The 21,656-nt window shown below is 42.0% G+C and overlaps 1 protein-coding gene across 1 annotated transcript in view; it reads left to right on the top strand.

The window, feature by feature from the left end:
* The window catches only part of GXYLT2 (glucoside xylosyltransferase 2), a 77,859-nt gene extending 57,461 nt beyond the window's left edge, over nt 1-20,398 (top strand). Inside the window, exons 4-7 of the mRNA XM_068983013.1 lie at nt 2,843-3,094; nt 4,183-4,306; nt 15,173-15,345; nt 20,216-20,398. Of these exons, the coding sequence (XP_068839114.1) occupies nt 2,843-3,094; nt 4,183-4,306; nt 15,173-15,345; nt 20,216-20,398 (732 nt within the window). The remainder of the gene's footprint in view (nt 1-2,842; nt 3,095-4,182; nt 4,307-15,172; nt 15,346-20,215) is intronic.
* The last annotated feature ends 1,258 nt before the right edge of the window (nt 20,399-21,656 follow it).

Below are 21,656 nucleotides of genomic sequence, written 5' to 3'. Positions count from 1 at the left end.
TGAGTCCCTTCGCTGTTCACCTGAAACTGTCCCAGCGTTGTTAATCGGCTATACCCCAATACAAAATAAAAAGTTTTTAAAAAAAGAAAGCAAGAAGACTGGAGACATTGTTTGTGCTATGCTACCATTTGTAGTGTAAAAGGAAAATGTATCTGCCCAGCTATGTAATTTTTCAGTCGGTAGCATTTGTGTTGAAAAAGAAAAACCATGAAACTAATTTTAATAACATTTTAATTCAGTATATCCAAAATTTTATCATTTCAACCTATAGTCATTATAAAATCATAATGAGATATTTGACATGCTTTGTAATGTCCTTAATATGTCTTTAAAATCTCTTGTATATCTATCACTGAATATCTCAGTTCACGTTTTTTTTAAACTCTGTACTTTAATGGCAACCCACTCCAGTACTCTTGCCTGGAAAATCCCATGGATGGAGGAGCCTGGTGGGCTGCAGTCCATGGGGTCGCTAAGAGTTGGACACGACTGAGCAACTTCACTTTCACTTTTCACTTTCATGCATTGGAGAAGGAAATGGCAACCCACTCCAGTGTTCTTGCCTGGAGAATCCCAGGGACAGGGGAGCCAGGGAGCTGCCGTCTATGGGGTTGCACAGAGTCGGACATGACTGAAGTGACTTAGCAGCAGCAGCAGCAGCAGTATTGTTACTAACAGAACTTTTCCTTGGATAAGTGCTGGAATTCCCAGCAATGATTAATGTATTTACAAAGTATTTAACAAGGTTATGTGTATTTCTTTAATTTGGATAATCTGTTGTGACGTGGTAGATGATAATTGTTTTTTATTTTATTTTATTGACATGTAAATTCTATTCCTCTACGACACGAGGAAGGAAAGATAAATGTTACAACTAATCGTGTAAGTTTTTAAATTATTCAAAACTGAAATCTCCATGATGCCGGTGTCATATGGTGTTCATCAATCTTAAATATTAGGATCTCAGTGGAATGTTGTCTTAACTTGCCATAACAAAATACCATAACTGGGTGACTTGAACCACAGAAATGGATTTTCTTCTAGTTCTAGAAGCTGTAAGTCTGAGATAAGGGTGAGAACCCTCTCTCTGGCATGCAGACTGCTGCCCTTGTCACTATGCTCTCACATGGCAGAAAGAGAGAGAGAGAGAGCGAGTGAGATGAGCGCAAGAGCGAGTGAGCAAGAGAGAGACACAAGCTGTCTGATGTCTCTTTTAATGAGGACACGGATCCCGTCTTGCTGGAGAAGGAAATGGCAACCCACGCCAGTATTCTTGCCTGGAGAATCCCATCGAGAAGCCTGGTGGGCTACCACCTGTGGGGTCACAGAGTCAGGCATGCCTGAGCACGCATACACGCATCCCATCTTGAAGGTTCTACCCTCAGGACTTCAAGTAACCGTAATGACCTCCCAAAGACCCCCATCTCTAAATACCATCACATTGAGCGTTAGGGCTTCAACATATGCATTTTAGAAAGACTCAGGCCATAACAAGTGTTGTTATGGTTTTAGGATGATGATCCTTCTTTGGTTAAGCTACTTCTAAATGTGGGGGGACAATAAGAAAACAAGGTAAATAACCCTATTACTATAATGACAATGGCTTTGAAGTCTCAGACCCCAGGGCACAGTTCTGGTAAGCAAATAAGCATTTAGCAAAGGAGAACTTATTTACTTAAGGTGGCTGACTTGAATGATCTACAGCAGAGGTTGACAAACCAGAGCCCTTGAGTCAAGAATGTCTTTTATGTTTCAAATGGTTGACGAAAGAAACATAAGAAGAAGGTTTTGTGGCATCTAAAGATTATATGTAATTCGAATTTAAGTGTTCCCAAGTAAAGGATTACTGGAATCACCCATGCTCATTTGTTTATATACTGTCCATGGCTACTTTTATCCTACAGCAGAGCTGAGTAGCTGCAACAGAGCCTAAACTATTATTCCCTAGCCATGTAGACAAAAGCATTTGCCAATCCCTGCAGACAAAGCTGGCCAATGACTTGCTTTGCCTATTTCCAAGTCTAAACCTTAGTTGAAAATATTATTTCAAAAAGATGCAGAGCCATACCCAGCAACAGTGAGAGAAGTGGATCCAGAGACAGAGTATTTACCCTAAAGCCTGGCATGAACTAGTCAAGTTGTCCAGCTTCGAGTGTTCTAATGCCTGCCCTAGATTTTCCAAGAAAAAAACTAAAAGAGAAAGACAGATGGCCTTACTGGAGGATGGAAGAAGAAAGCCTGGAAGAAGAAGAAGAAGAAGAAGAAAGTAGTCATTTGCTGATATTTTCACTCCCTGGGAAGTTTGCTACTACTACTACTAAGTCACTTCAGTCGTGCCCAACTCTCTGCGACCCCACAGACGGCAGCCCACCAGGCTCCCCCGTCCCTGGGATTCTCCAGGCAAGAATACTGGAGTGAGTTGCCATTTCCTTCTCCAATGCATGAAAGTAAAAAGTGAAAGTGAAGTCGCTCAGTTGTGTCCGACTGTTAGTGACCCCATGGACTGCAGCCTACCAGGCTCCTCCATCCATGGGATTTTCCAGGCAAGAGTACTGGAGTGGGGTGCCATTGCCTTCTCCTGGGAATTTTAACCCTTGCCAAATATAGTCAAGGGTCCTGGAACTGCACCAATCTGGGTCAAGATTGATCTTTCTTTGAACGTCTACCGTTTGATTGACACTTCTCCCTGAAGTCCAAGGAGAAGAAAGGAATGGGGGCTAAGAGTGATACCCCTTGTAGAATTCGCGTTAATCAATGAAATCAGTGTCAGTGTTGACCTCTCAGGCCACTTCCTTTGTTTCTGACTTGTCATGTTTTCCCTCCTCACCCAATACATACAAAGGTAATTTTAAAGGATGTGGACTCCCTTCTCTACGTGGACACCGATGTTCTCTTTCTGAGACCTGTTGATGACATCTGGAAGCTTCTGAGGCAGTTTAATTCAACGCAGCTTGCAGCCATGGCCCCCGAGCATGAAATACCCAAGATTGGCTGGTATAGCCGCTTTGCCCGGCACCCTTTCTATGGCTCCGCGGGGGTTAACTCAGGAGTCATGCTAATGAATTTAACTCGGATAAGAAGTGCCCAGTTCAAGGTAAGAAAGTAGTTTATATTTCCTCTTTTAAACATCAAGGCTTTGTCTTCTCAACGTGACGTTCTTGGAGTGTCAGTGTATTGACTTTAGAAGTAGATGGCTTGTAGAAGCCAGGAAAGAGAAAGGCATTTGGAAAGTTACAGAATATTTGTTGGTTTAGGAAAATCCCAGGTGATTATGGAATTTAACACTCTTCAACAGAGTTACTATTCTGGAACATTACGTTGCATTTCTGAATTCCATCTTTAAACCCTGTGTGTATCTCAGCCTTCAAAAACCTTGGAGAACTTCTCGGAATTACCCTAGGGATAAATTTACATAAATATACAGAGATAAATGAACAAGGCCTCAGCTTTTATCTTGGCAAAGAACTGGAAGAACCTAAGTGAACATCTGTAGAGAACAAGTCAAAAAAAAAAAAAATTACCCTCCTACTAAAGGGTAAATCTATAAGATAAGTAAGATTTCTAGAAAAATATTAAGTGAAAAAATTTAAATGCAACAAAACATGGTACCATAGGGTGTGATTCCTTTTATGCCTTAGAAACTTCCAGAAGACTACCTAAGAAACTGGCCATTAATTGTGGCTCCATCTAGAGAAAGTGGGAATGGGAACTGTAGGAAGCAGAAGGAAAAATATCTTTACTTTTTACATCTTTGTGTGCTGTCTGAATATTTAGTGTGAATATGTTGCTTTTATCTTAAAAATAGATAATTGTTGTGAGATAAGGAAAGGGTATTTTTCCTTAAGATACCTTAATTATGGTATCTGTATTTTGTTCCTTCACTTCAGAGGCAAGAATTTAGTGTAACAAAGAAAGGTTCGATCTGGGGCCTGCTTTTCTCAGAAGCCATAGGCCCGCTGCTAGTTCCAGGTTCCTCTGCCATCCATGTGTGCGCCTGCAGGCTCCAGGCCTAGTTTTGCTTTGTCCTATGCCTTGAGGCCAGCAGGACCCTTCCTCTGTTGGTTTCATTTTCACTCTGGGGGGCAGAGAGTACAGGGGAGAACTCGTCCCTGTACACAGATACTCAGCAGATCAGATGTATTTGCCATGCCGTAGCCACTGTGATGGTTTTGTCTTTTCCAGAACAGCATGATTTCAACAGGCTTGGCTTGGGAGGACATGCTGTACCCTCTCTACCAGAAGTACAAGAATGCCATCACGTGGGGAGATCAGGACTTATTAAATATTATTTTTTATTTCAACCCAGGTAGGTTCTCTTTCGAGAATGTGGTTCATGGAGGAGTTCACCCACCTCAGCCCACAGAACACATTCCAGCCTGGGCTGTGTTGGTGGACCCTGAATTGTGCCTGTGTCCCCTGCAAAGGGGGCCTTTTCATCCGCCCTTGGGGTCTCAAGTGGGCCGTCCTCTCACTGCCAACACAAAAGGTCAAATGTTGAAACCTCCAACACTGGGCTCCATTTTTCAAGAATATCTTTTGGGTTTTGCCATGCCATTCTTTGAAGAAGTACAGGCAAAATAAGTGAGTGGCACAGACCTAAATGAAAACATTATAGTCTAAGCACAAGGCCCTCCATAGCCTGAACAATTGCTAGATTGACGGGACTTGATTCTTGGGATCCTGACAGTGAAGGGACTTGTTCAGGGTTAAAACAATGTAGAACAGGGACCACGAATACATATCCCTCTTTCTTTCCACCTGGGGCAAAGAAATTCTTCAAGTCAGTGATTTGGTGGACTTGGGGAAGGAAGGGGGATGTAAGTTTCTGGTCTGTGTTTTTACATTGATGCCTAAAGCTAAACATTGCCTTTTCTTTCATCTTTACTACAGTCTTACTTAATGTGATTGAAATCAAAACCATGTTTTCTCTTTGAGAAAGATCTCTGGGAAAAAAAAAAATCACTCCTCACCATAACCTACTTAGGACTCTCCTTGGTCTTTAAAAATCTTGAAATAGAGACTTTCCTGGTGGTCCAGTGGTTAAGACTTGGGCTTTCACCACCCTGAACCAGGGTTTGATCCCCAGTCAGAAACTAAGATCCCATAAGCCATGCAATGTGACCAAAAAAAAAAAAAAATCCTGAAATAGAGGCTCCTGTTTTCTAAGACTTCTGTCTCTGTATGTACCTATATTTGGTTTTTTACAAAATTCTGAAATAAAGCCTAATCTCATATGTCTTTGAATCAAAAAGGAGCAAATCCTGGAAAAGAAGAAAAGCAGGTTGATACGTAATGGACTTCATTTCTGGGAAAGATTCCCGATACTAACTCTTGTGATGAAGGGGGCGTGTTGGCTGTTGGTTTGTGGCGTGTTTTAATCCATTTCACTCTGATGGCGACAGGAACTTTAAAGTCAGCCCCTCCTCCTTTTTCTACTTAAGCAGATTCCGTCTTTTTTTTCTAGGTGTAGTTATAGTGAGTAGGACTCTTGGCTACAAATAAAAGGCCCCTGGAATTAGTCTAAACACAAAGGATACGTTTTTAAATAAGCAAACTGGTGTCCTGTAGAAACCTAGAGCAGGAAGACCTGAAACAGGCAAGGAAGGGAAAAGGCTGAGCAGCCCAGGCTGGACTTCCCTTCTCCCACTGAGGCTGTGCATTCCTATCTCCGAAGGTTCTCAATCTGTGCTCACAGCACGATGCCACAGTTTCACACTCCAGGTCCAGCCACAAGGAAAGACTAACTTCATCCCATTTCCAAATTCCTGGCGGGGAGGAAGCAGATGTGGGCAGCATGTTGGCCAAGAGCCTGAAGCTAAGGAATAACGACTGATGTTGATTATTTACTGTGTGTCAGGTGTTGTTCTGAGCATTTTCTTATTTAATTTTCATAGGAACACTGATAGAATCCCCATTTTACAGACAAAGGTACCAAATGAGAGAGAGTTAAATAATTTGTGGCGCAGCTAATGGTGCCAGAGCTGGGGTACAAGCCCAGGCCTTTCCAGCTCCAGCCCCATGCCTTTGTAGGGGAGGGGAAGGTCCCCTAGTTGAGGGGGGTGTCTAAAGAGCTGTGCAGTTTTCCCCAAATGTGTCTCTCTCCTGCATTATTTTGTCCTTTATTTCAGTGGTCCCCAGTCTCCATTGGATTGGTCTCCAATCTAATGCCTGATGTTCTCAGGTGGAGCTGATGTAATAATAATGGAAATAAAGTGCACAATAAATGTAATGTGCTTGAATCATCCCAAAACCACACCCCAGCAAGCCTGGTCCATGGAAAAATTGTCTTCCACAAAATTGGTCTCTGGTGCCAAAAAGGTTGGGGACCACTGCTTTATCGCATTTTCCCTCTCTGTTGTGTGGCTTAAAGTCTCTTCCATAGCCTATCTGTCCATATTCCCAAACTGAGGAATTCAAAAGATCTGCGCAGTTGCCTCCCCAGATAGCCTCTTAGCCTGTTGCAGAGTATTTGAGGACATGATCAGTGAGTAAATAATACTCAAAGGCGGTCACAAGCAGCTCTGCCATTAGACCGAGACCCTTGTCTTTAATTAATCTGAAAACCAGCTGAATTTAATGGCGCCCCACTGCCCATCTTAGATCCATTGAGTACAAGGATTTTATAAAATAATTAGGAAGTTGTTCTGAATCCTGAGTCTGAGCGGTAGCAAGTAAATAACTGAGTTTCCTAACTTTAGGTCAGTAAGTATTAGGTGTCTCTTTGAGCATTCTTTGTATGGCCTGCCTTTGATCTTTCATGCTTTATTCAGATCCTTTATCAAACATGAGCTCTTTGACCTGAAATCCAGTGATATCCATCATATTAAAGGTTTTTCTTTGTTTATATTGATTTGGAGCACTTTCTATCAACCAGAACAAACAGTATTTGAAGAGGAAAAAAAAAAGGGTGTTACCTTTATCCCTGGAAAGGAGAGAGGAAGAGAAAATTGGCCATGACTCAGGAAATAAACATGCTTATTGTTATGATTCTCTGGGTTGCTATGGGTGAAGCAATACACACAAAACCTGAGCCCATATTTAGAATATTTTCATATAGCTTTCTTATAGCTTCCTGTAGCCAATCATATCATGAAAACAGGTTTACAAGTCATTAGCTTAAAAATGTTGTGAAACTCTTGCTATAGTTAGATAGTAAATGCCTGTGGGTGTGTAATTGTCGTGCTGAGTACTGGACTGACTCATGAGGTGACAGCTGAAGCCCGTGGGAGACACACAGGTAACATCCCACAGGACTTTTCCTGGCAGTGAGCTGAGGCAGTTTCATCAAGAAATGGAAGACTAAACTCACATCTTTATAGGTGAATTTGAGTCAAGAGCAGAGTTCTGTAGAAAGGATAAATTTGACAAGAGCTCACAAAGAACTCTATTTAGAAAGATGTGCTTAGATTCAAATATACTTAGGTTTCAGGGAATAAAATTCTATTCAGACCAACTAAGTAGGGGTCCAGGTGCCAGTCCCATGAACACATGGGTCAAATCATACCAGACCTCATGAGAACCATCTCTGGGCAGCTGCTCAGGACCAAAGCTGATTTCTTCATCCCTCAGAGGCCTCAGGGTATCCGTCTTATTGCTTCTGCTCATCTGATTCCATTCCATCTTTCTATCAGTATTCTTTGCTTGTATATGGCCCAACATCAGGTCAACAGAACCTTACAAGTCCACACCAATGATGATAGGTTGTTTTTTTTCTTTTTTTTAATGTCTTAGATTCTTGAAGGAGAGAAAGATAGAGAGGGAGATTGTTCTGGTCCAGCCTATCAACTGATTCCCAGCCAGCTCTAAACCAGTTTTGTTTTTTTGGGTGAGGAGACTGCCATTGTTCTAGTCATGAGGGGCCAGAGGAACAAGATCACGTGCCTTTTTCCTCTCTCAAACATGACTACCTGGATCTGTCCCTTCTTCAGAAACAGTTTCTAGAAAAGTGCATGTGGGCAGGAAAGGAAATGAAACCAGCTAAGTACAGATGACAAGGCAGGACATCCAACCACAGCAGAAGTGGTAGGGTTCTGTCCAGGAAGAGAGAGAGGAGCTGAAACACGAGGGGAATATACACGTAGACCGTCCATGAGTTGAATCTGATACAAAGGAGTCAGGAGGATCTTCTGGGGCCACAGGGAGCAAGACACACAGTCACATGGAACAAGCTTCTTCAAAGGCCCAGTCAGGCCTTGTTCTCTCATCCTGTCTGGGTCACTGGAGTTTTGCACCTGGTGGACAACCCCACTATTTACTCACTCACCCAAAACACCCAGCAGCTGGCAGTTATGAGTGTGTTTTGAGGTGGACAGGCCCAGCAATTTGGTTTTAAGCCTGTCCTGGAAACTGATAATAGATCATTGTCTGGGAAGTTCATGAACTCTGATCTGAAGTGCAAGAATGAAGATTGTTGGGTCCTTGTGAGAGAGTTGTGTCTACTTTGTCTTCATCAAGTGCTTGCAGTGCGAGTCTTAGCACCTTAAATGGTGCTTTGAAGACCAAATGGAATTGGTCTTCAGAGGTGTATTGACTGGTTGGAGGAATGGGATTAATAGACTGAAGTGAAAAGGGGAAGGAAATCAAAGAGAAAGAACACAGTCAGGAATGTGAGAGGAAGGGATGGTGGGGAGAGAAAGGAGAGGAAGAAAGCAGAGAAAGAGGAGAGATACAGAGGCTGGAGGAAGGTATAAGCTTTTGCTCTCCCATTCAGCAGCTATCTTTGAGCACCTACCAGGTGCCAGCCCCAGGGCCAGGCGGTGGGCATATGGCACCAGAGGAGACAGAGTTCCTCCTTTTACCAAACCTACCTTTTATTGGGAGAGATTGACTTGCAGAGAATAGAAACGAGTCATTCAGAATCACCAATTGTGATCAATACTGTGAAGGAAACAAGTGTGGGGTTGAGCGAGCCACTGTCAGGGCTGGGGAGAAAGGGTTGCTTCTTCAGATCGTGTGATCAAAGGTGACTTCATGGAGGAATGAATTGCCCTTTTCTCGAACAAGGTGCATTTTGGAAGAAGGAAGAAGAGGAGGCTGGGAAAGCTTAGTTTCAGAATAAGACATTAAAAAACAAGACAACAAACAAATTGCTCTGAGGAGTGCAAACAGCCTCCGATCTGTTGACAGAATATAGTAAGTAAGTAGCAAGCTTATTTCACCGGGAAGTTAAAAATGATCAGAAGCTTTTCAATCATCTTAGAGACTCCAAGAGTAGGAAATGGTCAGAAATTTAAGGAGTGATCAATTCACATAGTCCTTTACAAATAGTTAGAAGGCTGTGGAAATAAATATAGACTCCTGAAGGGATCACTAAGGGATTTTAATCTCATAAATAATCAATTAATGACCTGCTTTATCTATATAAAATGGAGAGGAAAAATAGCAAAAACCCAGAGAGATTGGCTGGAAATTTTTTTTTTAATAAATTGCAGGAGTTTAAAGCATTGGGGATTTGAAATTTAAAAACCATTCACTGTATTATTTCCTCAACAGTGGAAAAAAATAACTTGCACATTTCATGGTGCTGTCATTTTTTTAAACATTAGGTTTTGACAGCTGTGATAATCTTGCTTAAACTAGATTCATTTCGGAATAGTTATTGATTATGTGCCAAATTACCATGAGTAATCTATACAACATGTTCATCAGCTGGTCTTAGAAGTTTTCCATCTTCAACCCACCCCAGGATGCTGGTCACACATCAACTACTTGGAGGTTTCACAGTGTAACCCACATCAAATGTATCTGTGAATAAAAAAAGCACATCCGTTTTTTTTTTTAACTTCTTATTTTATATTGGGATATAGCTGATTATGGGCTTCTCAGGTGATGCTAATGGTAAAGAATCCACCTGCCAATGCAGGAGACGTAAGAAACACTGGTTTGATCCCTGGGTCGGGAACATCCCCTGGAGGAGGTCATGGCAGCCCACTGCAGTACTCTTGCCTGGAGAATCCCACAGACAGAGGACCCCAGTGGTCTACACTCCATAGAGTCACAAAAGAGTCAGACATGACTGAAGTGACTTCGCAGGCATAGCTGATTAACAATGTTGTGATTGTTTCAGATGAGCAGCTAAGGGACTCAGCCATACTTACACATGTATCCATTCTCCCCCAAACTCCCCTCCCACCCAGGCTGCACATCTGTTATTTTTGCCTGTGCACTCTTTGATTGCCCTTTCTTTTACTAACAGCACCCAGTTTTCTCAGGGGAATTTCTCAGGGAACTCTTCCCCCATCCCATGCACTGTTAGAACTGTGCCCGCCCCTGACTTGCACTAAACCATCAGACCATCTCCTGGGAACCTGAGTCTGGGAATCCAAGAGCAGAAAGTAGGCAAGACTGGTTCATCCTGACAGCAGTGCTGAGAAGCTGACATTCATTAGTCCTGCATCCCAGGAGCTGCCCCACTCACTGCCCTGGTTCAGTTTTCTCTCTGATTTGATGAGCTGTGCTGTGCTGTGTGAGCTTAGTTGCTCAGTCGTGTCTGCCCTTTGCAACCCCATGGTCTGTAGCCCACCAGGCTCCTCTGTCTGTGGTGATTCTCCAGGCAAGAATACTGGAGTGGGTTGCCACAACCTTCTCCAGGGGATCTTCCCAAGCCAGGGATCAAACCCAGGTCTCCCGCATTGCAAGTGGATTCTTTACCATCTGAGACACCAGAGAAACCCAATTTTTTTTTTTTAAATGAGCTATCTCCTCTCTTTCCAAAGGAAAAAGAAACTATTTTGCCTCACAAGTTAGAATTATAGTTGGTTACTTGCAACCTAATACATAGATTTATATTTCTTGACTATCTTAGGTTAAAGAAGTCTACTTATATGACAACTTTCCTACCATTAGCTTACCCTTTTGCAGAAATTGAGTTGCTCTGAAAAATTAAATGCCTTATCTTTTCTAAAACACACTCTGATTTCCCAACTCTTCACCATCATCAGGCTATTTTCTCCTCCTCAAAAGCTCTTGCAAGCTTCTGTTTCTGTCAGAATCCTATCCTTACTATATGTCTGACTTTAAATAAAGCTTTACTGAAATGCCTTCCTTTCTATGAACTCTGATAAAACGTTTTCATTTCTATACTATCTCCCTTACAAAAGAATAGATTCCCCAAGGGCAGAGGCAGCGCCTTATCACCCAGTGACACCAGTGCCTTGCATTGTGGTGAACAAATACTTGTTTCAATTCTATTCTCAATGTGTTTTGCATTTCTTTCCCTGGAACATTCTGAAGGGAAGGTAAACAGGTTAATTGAATTCTGCCTGGGCCAAATTTCACATGTGGCTTTCAATAGCTGGGTTTCTTCGCTGGTCTTTAGAAGATCTACACAACCCTAAACTTGTAAGCAAATATTCTTCGTATATTTTTCCAAAGGCAGAATCTAAAGCCTTCATGAGATTCCCAGAGAGGTCTGTGACTCCTAAAAGGTTAAGAAAGCCTGGCCACCTGCAGGTCTAGAGGCAATTGCTGAAAAACATTTGCCACCCATGTACTATGTGTCAGGAACTATGCTAGGCTTGTTCCATGTAAGTTATCTTGTTTCATCCTTCTAGCAGCCTAATGAGGTAGTACTTGTTATAGCAATAACAGTGTTAATAGTAATGATTGCAGTTTACATGTATGGTGTGCCTCCTATGTGCTGAGCGCTGCTCCAAGTACTTCTAGACATGAACTCATTTAATACGCCCTCAAATCCTACAAGTGATACTTACAATTCTTCCTCCTTTTACGGATAATGAAGCTGAGGCCCAGAAAAAATTGTGTGATTTGCTTGAGTTCACGCAACTCATGGCAGAGTGCGATATTCAGTCTTAACAGATTGACTCCAGAACTTGCTCTCAGCCTCTCTACTTTTAGGTCGTGAGTGACACATAATAAGGGCTTCTCTGGTGGCTCAGAGGCAAAGAATCTGCCTGTCAATGCAGGAGGTGAGGGTTCAGTCCCTGGGTGGGGAAGATCCCCTGCAGAAGGATATGGCAACCCATTCTAGTTTTCTTGTCTAGAAAATCCCACGGACAGAGGAGTTTGGAGGGCTACAGTCCCTGGGGTTGCAAAAGAGTCAGACATGACTTAGCAACTAAACAACAACAAGTGCTCCTAAACTGAAGTCAAGCTTCCCAGCAAATCACCCAAGGTTTTAGAGCTAGAAGATGGTAGAAGTCCATTTTGAACCTACTGAATGTATGAATCTGTCTCACTTCAAATCCTTTTGGAAGTTTCAGAAGGGCAGACGTTAAATTAAATGTATTAGAGTAAATGTTTAATATTTAAGTAAATATTAAACTAAATGTTTAATAGAATTCGCCTGTGAAGCCATCTAGTCCTGGACTTTGTTGGAAGATTGTTAATCACAGTTTCCATTTCAGTACTTGCGATTGGTCTGTTCATATTTTCTATTTCCTTCTGGTTCAGTCCTAGAAGGTTGTACCTTTCTGAGAATTTCTCCATTTCTTCTAGGTTGTCCATTTTATTGACATATAGTTGCTCATAGTAGTTGCTTATGATCCTTTGTATTTCTGTGGTATTCATTGCAACATCTCCGTTTTCATTTCTCATTTTATTGATTTGAATCCTCTCCCTTTTTTTCTTGATGAATCTGGCTTAGGGTTTATCAGTTTTGTTTTTATCTTCTCGGAGAACCAACTTTTAGTCTTGGTTTTTGCTATTGTTTTCTTCATCTCTGCTTCCATTTATGTCTGCTCTGATCTTTATGATTCCTTTCCTTCAACTAAGTTTGGGCTTTGTTTGTTCTTTCTCTAGTTGCTTTAGGTGCAAGATTAGGTCATTTATTTGAGACTTTTATTGTTTGTTGAGGTAAGATTGTATTACTATAAACTTCCCTCTTAGAACTGCTTTTGCTGTGTCCCATAGGTTTTGGATTGTGTTTTCGTTGTCATTTGTCTCTTGGTATTTTTTCAGTTTCCTCCTTAATTTCTTCAGTGATTCATTGGCTATTTAGTAACGTATCGTTTAGCCTCCGTGTGTTTGTTTTTCGCCTTTGAACAATGCCCTAAATGGGCTTGGTCTTCTAAGGCTGCAAAGAGAGGAAAAATTTGGGGATTTTTGTTTGTTTGTTTGGGGGGGTTTTGTGTGTGTGTGTGTGTGTGTGTGTGTGTAGTAGCAGTAGTAGTAGTAGAGTCCTTTCACTACTTAGGAGGAGGCAAAAACATTCATCACCAACCTTAAACTCCATGAAGGCAGGACCTGTACATATAGCAAGCATTCAATAAATATGTGTTGATTCCATCACTCCATGTGTTTACCAAATCAGAGATAGGGTCTAGGGCAGTTTATGGAGCAGAGATTATTGGCAGGCGCTTAAGCAGGAGCTGCAAATCCAAAAGACCAGAGAGGTATCAGAAAGGAGTGAAGTGACTCTTCGGGTTAAAAGGGGCAGCTATTGTGCTGGCATCAGGCTGCAGTTCAGAAGCACAAAAGTACGTTTAGATATTTTCACTCCCACCATCCTCACATCCAGTCTCTGCACTGAAGTACAGGAAAGTCACACAGCTAATAAAGGAATCGGGATTCACATCCTGATAGTATGATTTCAGGATAAGCACCACTCTCCCCCAGGTGTGGCTTACGTATGTGCAAGCATGGAGGTGAATGCAAGTAAGAGGAGCATCATGGTGGAATGGAGTTCTCCCAAGAAAAGGAAAATCTTACAGTGTTTTGAGAACAATTAGGGATTAGAAGGTGCTTCGGTGTCACAGTGGTCTGTAACTTTTTCATTTTGTTTTGTTTTTTGGCTGCCCCATGCAGCTTGTAGGATCTTAGTTCCCTGACCAGGGATTAAACCTGCACCCTTGGCAGTGCAAGTCCCAAGTCCTAAACACTGGACTGCCAGGGAATTCCACAGTGGCCTGTAAATTCTGAGAGGTGGAAATACTACACACCATCTGCCAGAGGGGATGTATAGTGATGGTTTCATTCTTTGCTTTCCATGTTGAAGCTTTCTGTAAATAACCTCTAAGCAGCAGTCCTTTCCATAAGAAGGAAATACCAGCAACCTAACCAAGAACACATCTTTATAATGCTTTTCTGACATGGGTAATTGATTTGCTCCAAGCCTCCTGTGTTCTCACAAAGGTCTTTCTCATGATGAGTGACGCATGTTTGCAGAGAACTTTGATTCATCCTCCTCTAGGCCCAGCCCTTAAAGGCACAGGAAGGAGGAGCCAGGAAGCTTGAGGGTTATGAACTTTTTGCTAATTTTATAATCCTAGTCACCAAGAGGAAATTTACTGAATCCAACAGGATTAGAGCTGAGTTTCTTGACCTTGGCACTGCTACTGTGGTGGGGGCTGTGTTGTTCATTGAGGATGTTTACAGCATCCCTAGTCTCAACACACTAGACACCAATAGCAGCCTCACCTGTGATGACCAATGTCTCCCTCCAGACACTGCCAGATGGAATAGCATCACCCCTGGCTAAGAACCTGTGACTTAGAGACGCAGACACACAAGTACACAATGGACATGCTCACCCACAGTGTGCATAGTCACCGGGACATGGGGACTTCTTTTGGGGGGGTTGGGGAACTCTTTTTGGTTTGCTTTTTTGTTGGATGGGTTGTTTTTTGTTTTGCTATTGTAGTGTTTTGTTTGTTTTCCTTCATTTTGTTTCTATCGGTTGCTTGCTTTTTAATCTGAAGAGGAACCTTTGCCTCACTCTTGACTCTAATTTTTCAGGTTGGTCTATTTCACAAAACCTTTCCAAAGAGTTGATTGTAACTGCTAACGCTATAGGCCACAGCCGAGTGCTTGGCATGTTACACGCGCTTTTAAAAAACTGAATCATCAATAACGGGGCGATCCTATTACATCCATTTTGTGGATGAGGAAACTGAAACACAGGGTGATTAAGTCACTGGACCGAGGTTGCACTGTTTCTGATCCGCAGAGTTGGGTTTCTGTCCCAGGCTGTCTGCTGCCGTTGTTTGCCTTCTTGTCCAAGCTGCTGTATTACCCTCCTCTTCGGGGTAAGGCCTCCAACATCACTAATGCATGATCCTTCAATTCCTGAACTCAGACTGTTAACAAACATGGCAAAACCTGGGCTACGGGTCACCAATCACTCACGTGCCTTGAGATCCTGTGTGGTGTGCAGTTTATGGAAATGTGGGTTTCATCACTGGCACTGATCGTGTCTTTCTCTTGGCACCTCCAGAGTGTCTCTACGTGTTCCCCTGCCAGTGGAACTACCGTCCTGATCACTGCATGTATGGAAGCAATTGCAGAGAGGCAGAACGGGAAGGTGTGTCTGTCCTGCATGGGAATCGAGGTGTCTACCATGACGAGAAGCAGCCAACTTTCAAAGCACTCTACGAGGCGATCCGAGATGTAAGTGTGTTCTCGTCCCCATTCAGCAGGCTTATCAGTGTGATGCAGAGCACGCACTTTGGTCACCCATCCCTTTGAAGGTCAAATAATTCCTCAGAAGCATTGAATTACACCAGTTTTGCCCAATGTCAGTCACATTACGCCTCTTGCTACCTGATCCTGTACCTTATTCACTCTTGACTTATTATTTCCAAATAAGTCACTCATTTTTTCCCCTGAAATAAGTTCACTGAAGGTGGAAATGTCCTATCAGAAAGAGAAACCCTGTGCCATTTGCCATAATAAAGGATCATAGGTTAGGGTAAACATAATATTAATACAATAAAAATAAAATTATATTATTCAACTCAAGCTAAGCATGTTGCCTGGTCACCAGCTCCAGCCTGTTGAACGAACAAAGTGTCTAGGTGGTCAGTTAGGCAAGGAGCCAAACTGAAGTAACAGTCAAGTCCTGCCTGCTATAACTCACATACTTTGGAAATGTAGCCTTCCACATTGCCTTTCACCTTGAAGTTCCTGGGGGAAAACCAGCAACAGCTACTTTCAGAGATTTCTCTTTTGAAACTTTCATTCCCAAAAACAGGACTATAGGGGTCATCCAACTTGGGCCAATTATTGGGCCAAATCTGGTCTGTTTTTGTAAGACATGTGGGGTAAGAATGGTTTCTGAAAGAGTTGGGAAAAAATGGACAGAAGAATAGTTTGTAACATAAGAAAGTTTTTTGAAATTCACATTTCTTGATTCATAAATAGAGTCATGTGGGGGCATAGTGACAGCCATTCACATATGTGTTATCTGTGGCCACTTTTATGCTGCAGAAGCAGAGATGAGTCACTGTGATAGACTGTACGACCCACAGAATCTGAAATATTTACTGTCTAGCCCTTTACAGCAAAAAATTGCCAACCCCTGACATACAGCCTATAGATTTTATTAGAGGGTTTTTTCTTGAGTATCCAAGAACCCTCATGATTCGTGAACGGGCTTTGGTAGGGGTGAAGTGGGAGTGAACCCTGCAATATAGTAATATTTCATACATTTTTGCATGTATGAAAATATGCATTTTGCAAAGCTGCCAATAAGCAAGAGATAAGAGAACACTGATTCAATCCCTGGGTCGGGGAGATCCCCCGGAGGAGGGCATGGCAACCCACTACAGTATTTTTGTCTGGAGAATCCCATGGACAGAGGAGCCTGGTGGGCTACAGTCCATAGGGTCACAAAGAGTCAGACGCAACTGAAGCCACTTAACATGCATGCACGCAGAGAGAATCCCAGAGAATTCCAATTCTAGAATCTCCAGAATTGTCTTCTGTGGAGGGAAAATATTTCATGTACCTATAAGCTAATACTTCTTTCTTCCCCAGGTTCCTGCTGATTTAATTACATAGAAAATGTGTTCTCTACTTAGTGATATCACGTTTAGGTATTCAGACACTGACTCCAGGTGCAGACCCATTCAGGAGTACACATGGAAGTTAAAGAAAATTGCCACAGACGTGGACGTCAGAACCACGCCTTCAGTTGTTCTGTGGTCTGTCAGCCCTGGTCTGGGATTGATCAACTGTGCTTCTAGAATTACAGTCTGTCTTGTTTGTTTTCTGGGTGGATCAGAAAATAGGCCAAATAAATGTTTCATAAAGGATCCTGGCTAATACACTAACTGATTTTCCTCAGTTGGACCTAAAAAGACAATTCTCCTTCAATTCTCATTCATTTCAATCAGGACTGTCACTAACCCCATCCTGAAACTCGAGTAAATATGGACAGACTTCATCATAAAAAGACATATTTCTTCACTCAACCACTGTGCCCTACAGTGCAACCTGGTCAGGGCTTGGCTTTGGGCATCACTAGACCTGGGTTCAGATCCCAATATTATCACTTTCTGGTGATTAGTTACTAGCTCTCTGTTCTTGCCTTTTGTTGTTATTGTTCAGTCTTTAAGTCATGTCCAACTCGTTCCGACCCCATGGACTATAGTACTCTAGACTCTATGGGATTCTCCAGGCAAGAGTACTTGAGTGGGTTGCCATTTCCTTCTCCAGGGGAGTTTTCCTGGATCAAGGATCAAACCCACATCTCCTGTACTGGCAGGCAGATTCTTTACCACTCAGCCACCAGGGAAGCCTCTTCTTGCCTTACTGGGCCTCAGTTTTCTCATCTGTGAAATGGGGATAATATTTTCTAAAAGGTGCTGTTGGAATTCAACATAATGATGGTGTTTACACTTTTTAGTACAGTGCCTGATGTAGAGTTGTGCTCAACAGTTAGTAGAAGTTGTTTGCATGATAACAGGTTCGCACTTTTTTTTTCCTTACCTCTCACTGTGTTTTCCTTGCTTTCTTCTTCTCTGAAAATATTCCCCTCTCCTCCCTCTTCCTTCTTTCCTTCCCTTCTCTTTCTTTCCCTCCTCCTCTCCCATCCCATCCCCTCTTCTTTTCTCCCCCCAACTCATATTCACACACCCTAACCCTGCGTGTATGTTTCTGTGAAGCGGAAGTATGATCTGCTCGCACTGTGACCCAAGGAAAGTTAGGTACCAAGCAGACATCCTGCCATGATTTCTTCAACAATCATCTGTGAAGAGCCTGTTTAACATAGGAACAGTCTAGGTTCTAGGAAACTCAGAAATCAACAAGACCAAGACTGATAAAACCTGCTTCTCATGAAGCATATATTCTGGGTGGATAAAGCCAGACAATATTTGTATAAACCAAGAAATAATAAAAGTCCTTTCAGACAGTGAGAGATTAAAAGGTGACCAGAGCAGAGTAATGGCCATCCTGGATGGAGAGGAGGATTCACAAGCTCAGGTCCTCAGGGATGCCTCTGCCCAGCCTGAGCCTTGATCCCTGGAGGCAGCCTTGGGGAAATCTAGGGGGAGATCCTGCCAAGTAGAAGAAATAATGTGGAAAAGTCCCTGGGGCAGGAATAAGTTTGTGGGAAGAGGCTGCAGTAACCAGAATGACCAGAAAAGGGGAAAGAGCAGGAGATGAGCATAGAGAGTTCCAGATCTCACTGAACCTTTGGGGAAAGAGAGGAGTTTGAATCTTATTCTAATTGCAGTGGGAAGCCCCTGCAAGAAAATGATGTGCTCTGATTTATGCTTTAAAAATACCTGCTTGGTAACTGGTGGAAGGGCTGCAACAGTGAAGACTCAAAGGCTACTTATGAGGCCGATTACCACCATCCAGGTGAGAGATGGGGCCGGCAGGTACTCGTTCAGTATTAGGAGGATGGGAGGAAGGGGCTGGATTCCAGATACGTTGTGGAGACAGAGTTGACGGCGCTTGCTGATGGACTAGATGAAGGATATGGGGAAAGAGAGGAATCAGAGATGAATCCATTGTTTGGACCTATTCTTTTCCTGTTACTGGGGGAGACAGTAGTGGAAAGTTTTCGTTCATGCTCAGTGTGCCTAACTCTGTGATGCCATGGACTGTAGCCCGACAGGCTCCTCTGTCCGTGGGATTGTCCAGCAAGAGTACTGGAGTGGGATGCCATTTCCTACTCCAGGGGATTCCCGACCCAGAGATCGAACCGGCTTCTGCGTCTCCTGCATTGCCTGCATCTGCAGGTGGATTCTTTACCACTGAGCCATCTGGGAAACCCCAGAAGTCTATCAGTGGTCTAAATCGCGCTGTGAAAGAGAAAGTGTTCCAAACATAGTCTCGGACAGAACCTTAACCTCCGTTTGGGAAGAAAATCACATTTCTGGCAAACTCACTTAAGCAATATTTCTGATGAACTTTAACGGATTAAAACTTGTTTGGGGAAACTACACACCCACCCACTCTGCTGTCAGGCGACAGTATTCTGACTTTTCATCATTCTTGCTTTCCTTTTTTTTTTTTTCCCTTTCTCTAGTCTTTTTGTTTAAAATGTCCTTGCCAACAGTGAATCTTTGACTTGACCTTACGGGAGGCCTTTTCCCTTTTGCTGAGATTGTAATAAAACTTTGACTCATGCTCATAATTAGGTAGTCTGAAAGATTTGTTTGGGAGAATACAGACATATTCCATAGGAAAGCAGGATAATCTTTTTAAAGTATGAAGTGAGATAAAACCAACAACAAATATTCAGTACCTAAATTACTAAAATAAAGTTCACTGATGATACATTTCACTAGTAGTTGTTAAACTCTGGACTTGATAAGATCACTGTAGTTCCTTTATTAAGATTGCTATAAAGGCAAAGAAATACGAAGAATTCAGTGTTTTATTGTAGTAGATTTCAAGTATCTACTTGAATTTTTTCGATTTTATTGAAATGTAGTTGATTACAATGTTGTGTTCTTTTGTACAGCAAAGTAATTCAGTTATACATATGTGGGGTTTTTTCTTACTCTTTTTCATTATATTTGTCACAGAATATTGAATATAGTTCCCTGTGCTGTATAGTTAAGATCTTGTTGTTTATACTCAAATCTTGATCTACTCAGCAAGAGCATGGTATATAGAATACCCTGTTCTGGGAAATACATTGGGATGGTCAGAGGTTCCTTTGGGCTTTTCCATAAGATGGTACGGAAAAAGCCCAAACGAACTTTTTGTCCAACCCAATACTTAACTCTTAAATTTTAAAAGCTTTTAGAACACAAATAAGTCATCTTTTTTTGTTGTTTTTAAAGTAAAGACACTGAGCCCCCAAAAGGGTAAATGATGGCCTGGGGTTGTACAGGATTGAATCAGGGTTTGGACTTTGGTCCTTGGAGGTCCTTTCCACTGTATCTAAAAACATACCAACTGTGACTGCGTGTTTCCAGTAATTCCCTGTGTCATTTCCCAGTAAGTTATTTCCTTTTTAAATGGCATTTGAATAACTAAAATAAACTTTTCCTTTTTTTTTTCCCCACTCATCTTTCAGTTTCCCTTTCAAGACAATCTCTTTCAATCCATGTATTACCCTCTTCAGCTGAAGTTTTTGGAGACTGTGCACACTTTATGTGGACGAATTCCACAAGTTTTTCTGAAGCAAATTGAGAAAACAATGAAAAGGGCCTATGAGAAACACGTCATCATCCATGTTGGCCCCAACCAGATGCACTGAGTACTTCATGTTGTCACAAGTCAATTAGGCATCTCATGAACGAGGAAATATTCATCTTCAAGCTGCCTGGATCTCTTTTATGTGAATATTTCATGGTGCTCTATGACAATTGAGTTTTAAAAGCCTTGTTAAATGTTGCTAAATTAGTTGCCCCTAAAAGGAAATATGCTTTAGGTTTTTCCTAAAATGCTATTTATCTCTCTGTTGTTTTTTTTAATGGTATTATTGCTCACTTAACATTGTTGAAGCATGTTGAGCTAGCTGTGAAAAGGAACTCTCATGAGCCTTCCAGTTCCCAAGTGTTGGAGACAATGGCAGTGACATCTGTTGTGGTATATTTTATCCAATTTTCTTGAGACTCTTTCTATGCAATTGGTTCCCCCCACCCCTTGTTATAAAAGTAATACATGCTTATTATAAAGCAAACAAACTTTTAAAAATTTTAGAGGAATCTATAGGTCAGTGGACCAAAATCAAGATGAGATTAGCCATAATCCTATCAACTAGGGAAAAGATTTTTTAGTGTAGTCTCATCTAGCCTTTTTTCCCCTACTTCTGTATTTGTTTGCCGCTTGTCTTTTTCCATCATAAAACGTATCTAAAACAGGTAGTCTAAGTAAAACTTGAACCCTATGCTGAGATTTTTATGTAGGAGACTAAAAATTTAGACAAAATGATTATGTTTACAGTGCTTTATTTAAAATGTGTCTGGGACAAAGAAGCTCTTCAAGATTAGGAGACTGATTGAGATGAGATTAAGGGAGTGCAAGCTGTGCACACACCCTAGTCTTGTCAGAGCTCCCACCCTTGAACCATTGTTGTAAAGACAGTGAAAGTGAAGTCGCTCAGTCGTGTCTGACACTTTGCGACCCCATGGACTGTAGCCACTAATCAGTTCTTTAAGGCTGAGGCACTTAGTTTTTCAGGCAGGAGCCAGCTATGTCCCCCTTTGCCTGGCAAAGCAATAAAGCTATCCTTTTCTACTTAAAAAATAATATGGCAGGAGCATTCAAATTTTAGCTAATTGGGCAGTGATAAAGGGTGAAGCATATCTGGGTTTTTTGTTTTTTAAGAAAAATTGTTTGTTGTTGTTCAGTCTTCAAGTCGTGTCCAACTCTTTGCGACCCCAAGGGCTGCAGCATGCCAGGCTTCCCTGCCCTTCACTATCTCCCGGAGTTTGCTCAAACTCCTGTCCATTGAATCAGTGATCCTATCCAGGCATCTTTTTCCCAGTCATAAGACATGTCTATTCAGCTTC

The sequence above is a fragment of the Capricornis sumatraensis genome, chromosome 10, assembly GCF_032405125.1.
Source record: "Capricornis sumatraensis isolate serow.1 chromosome 10, serow.2, whole genome shotgun sequence".
Classification (NCBI taxonomy): Eukaryota; Metazoa; Chordata; class Mammalia; order Artiodactyla; family Bovidae; genus Capricornis; species Capricornis sumatraensis.
This window is presented reverse-complemented; position numbering and strand designations above follow the sequence as displayed.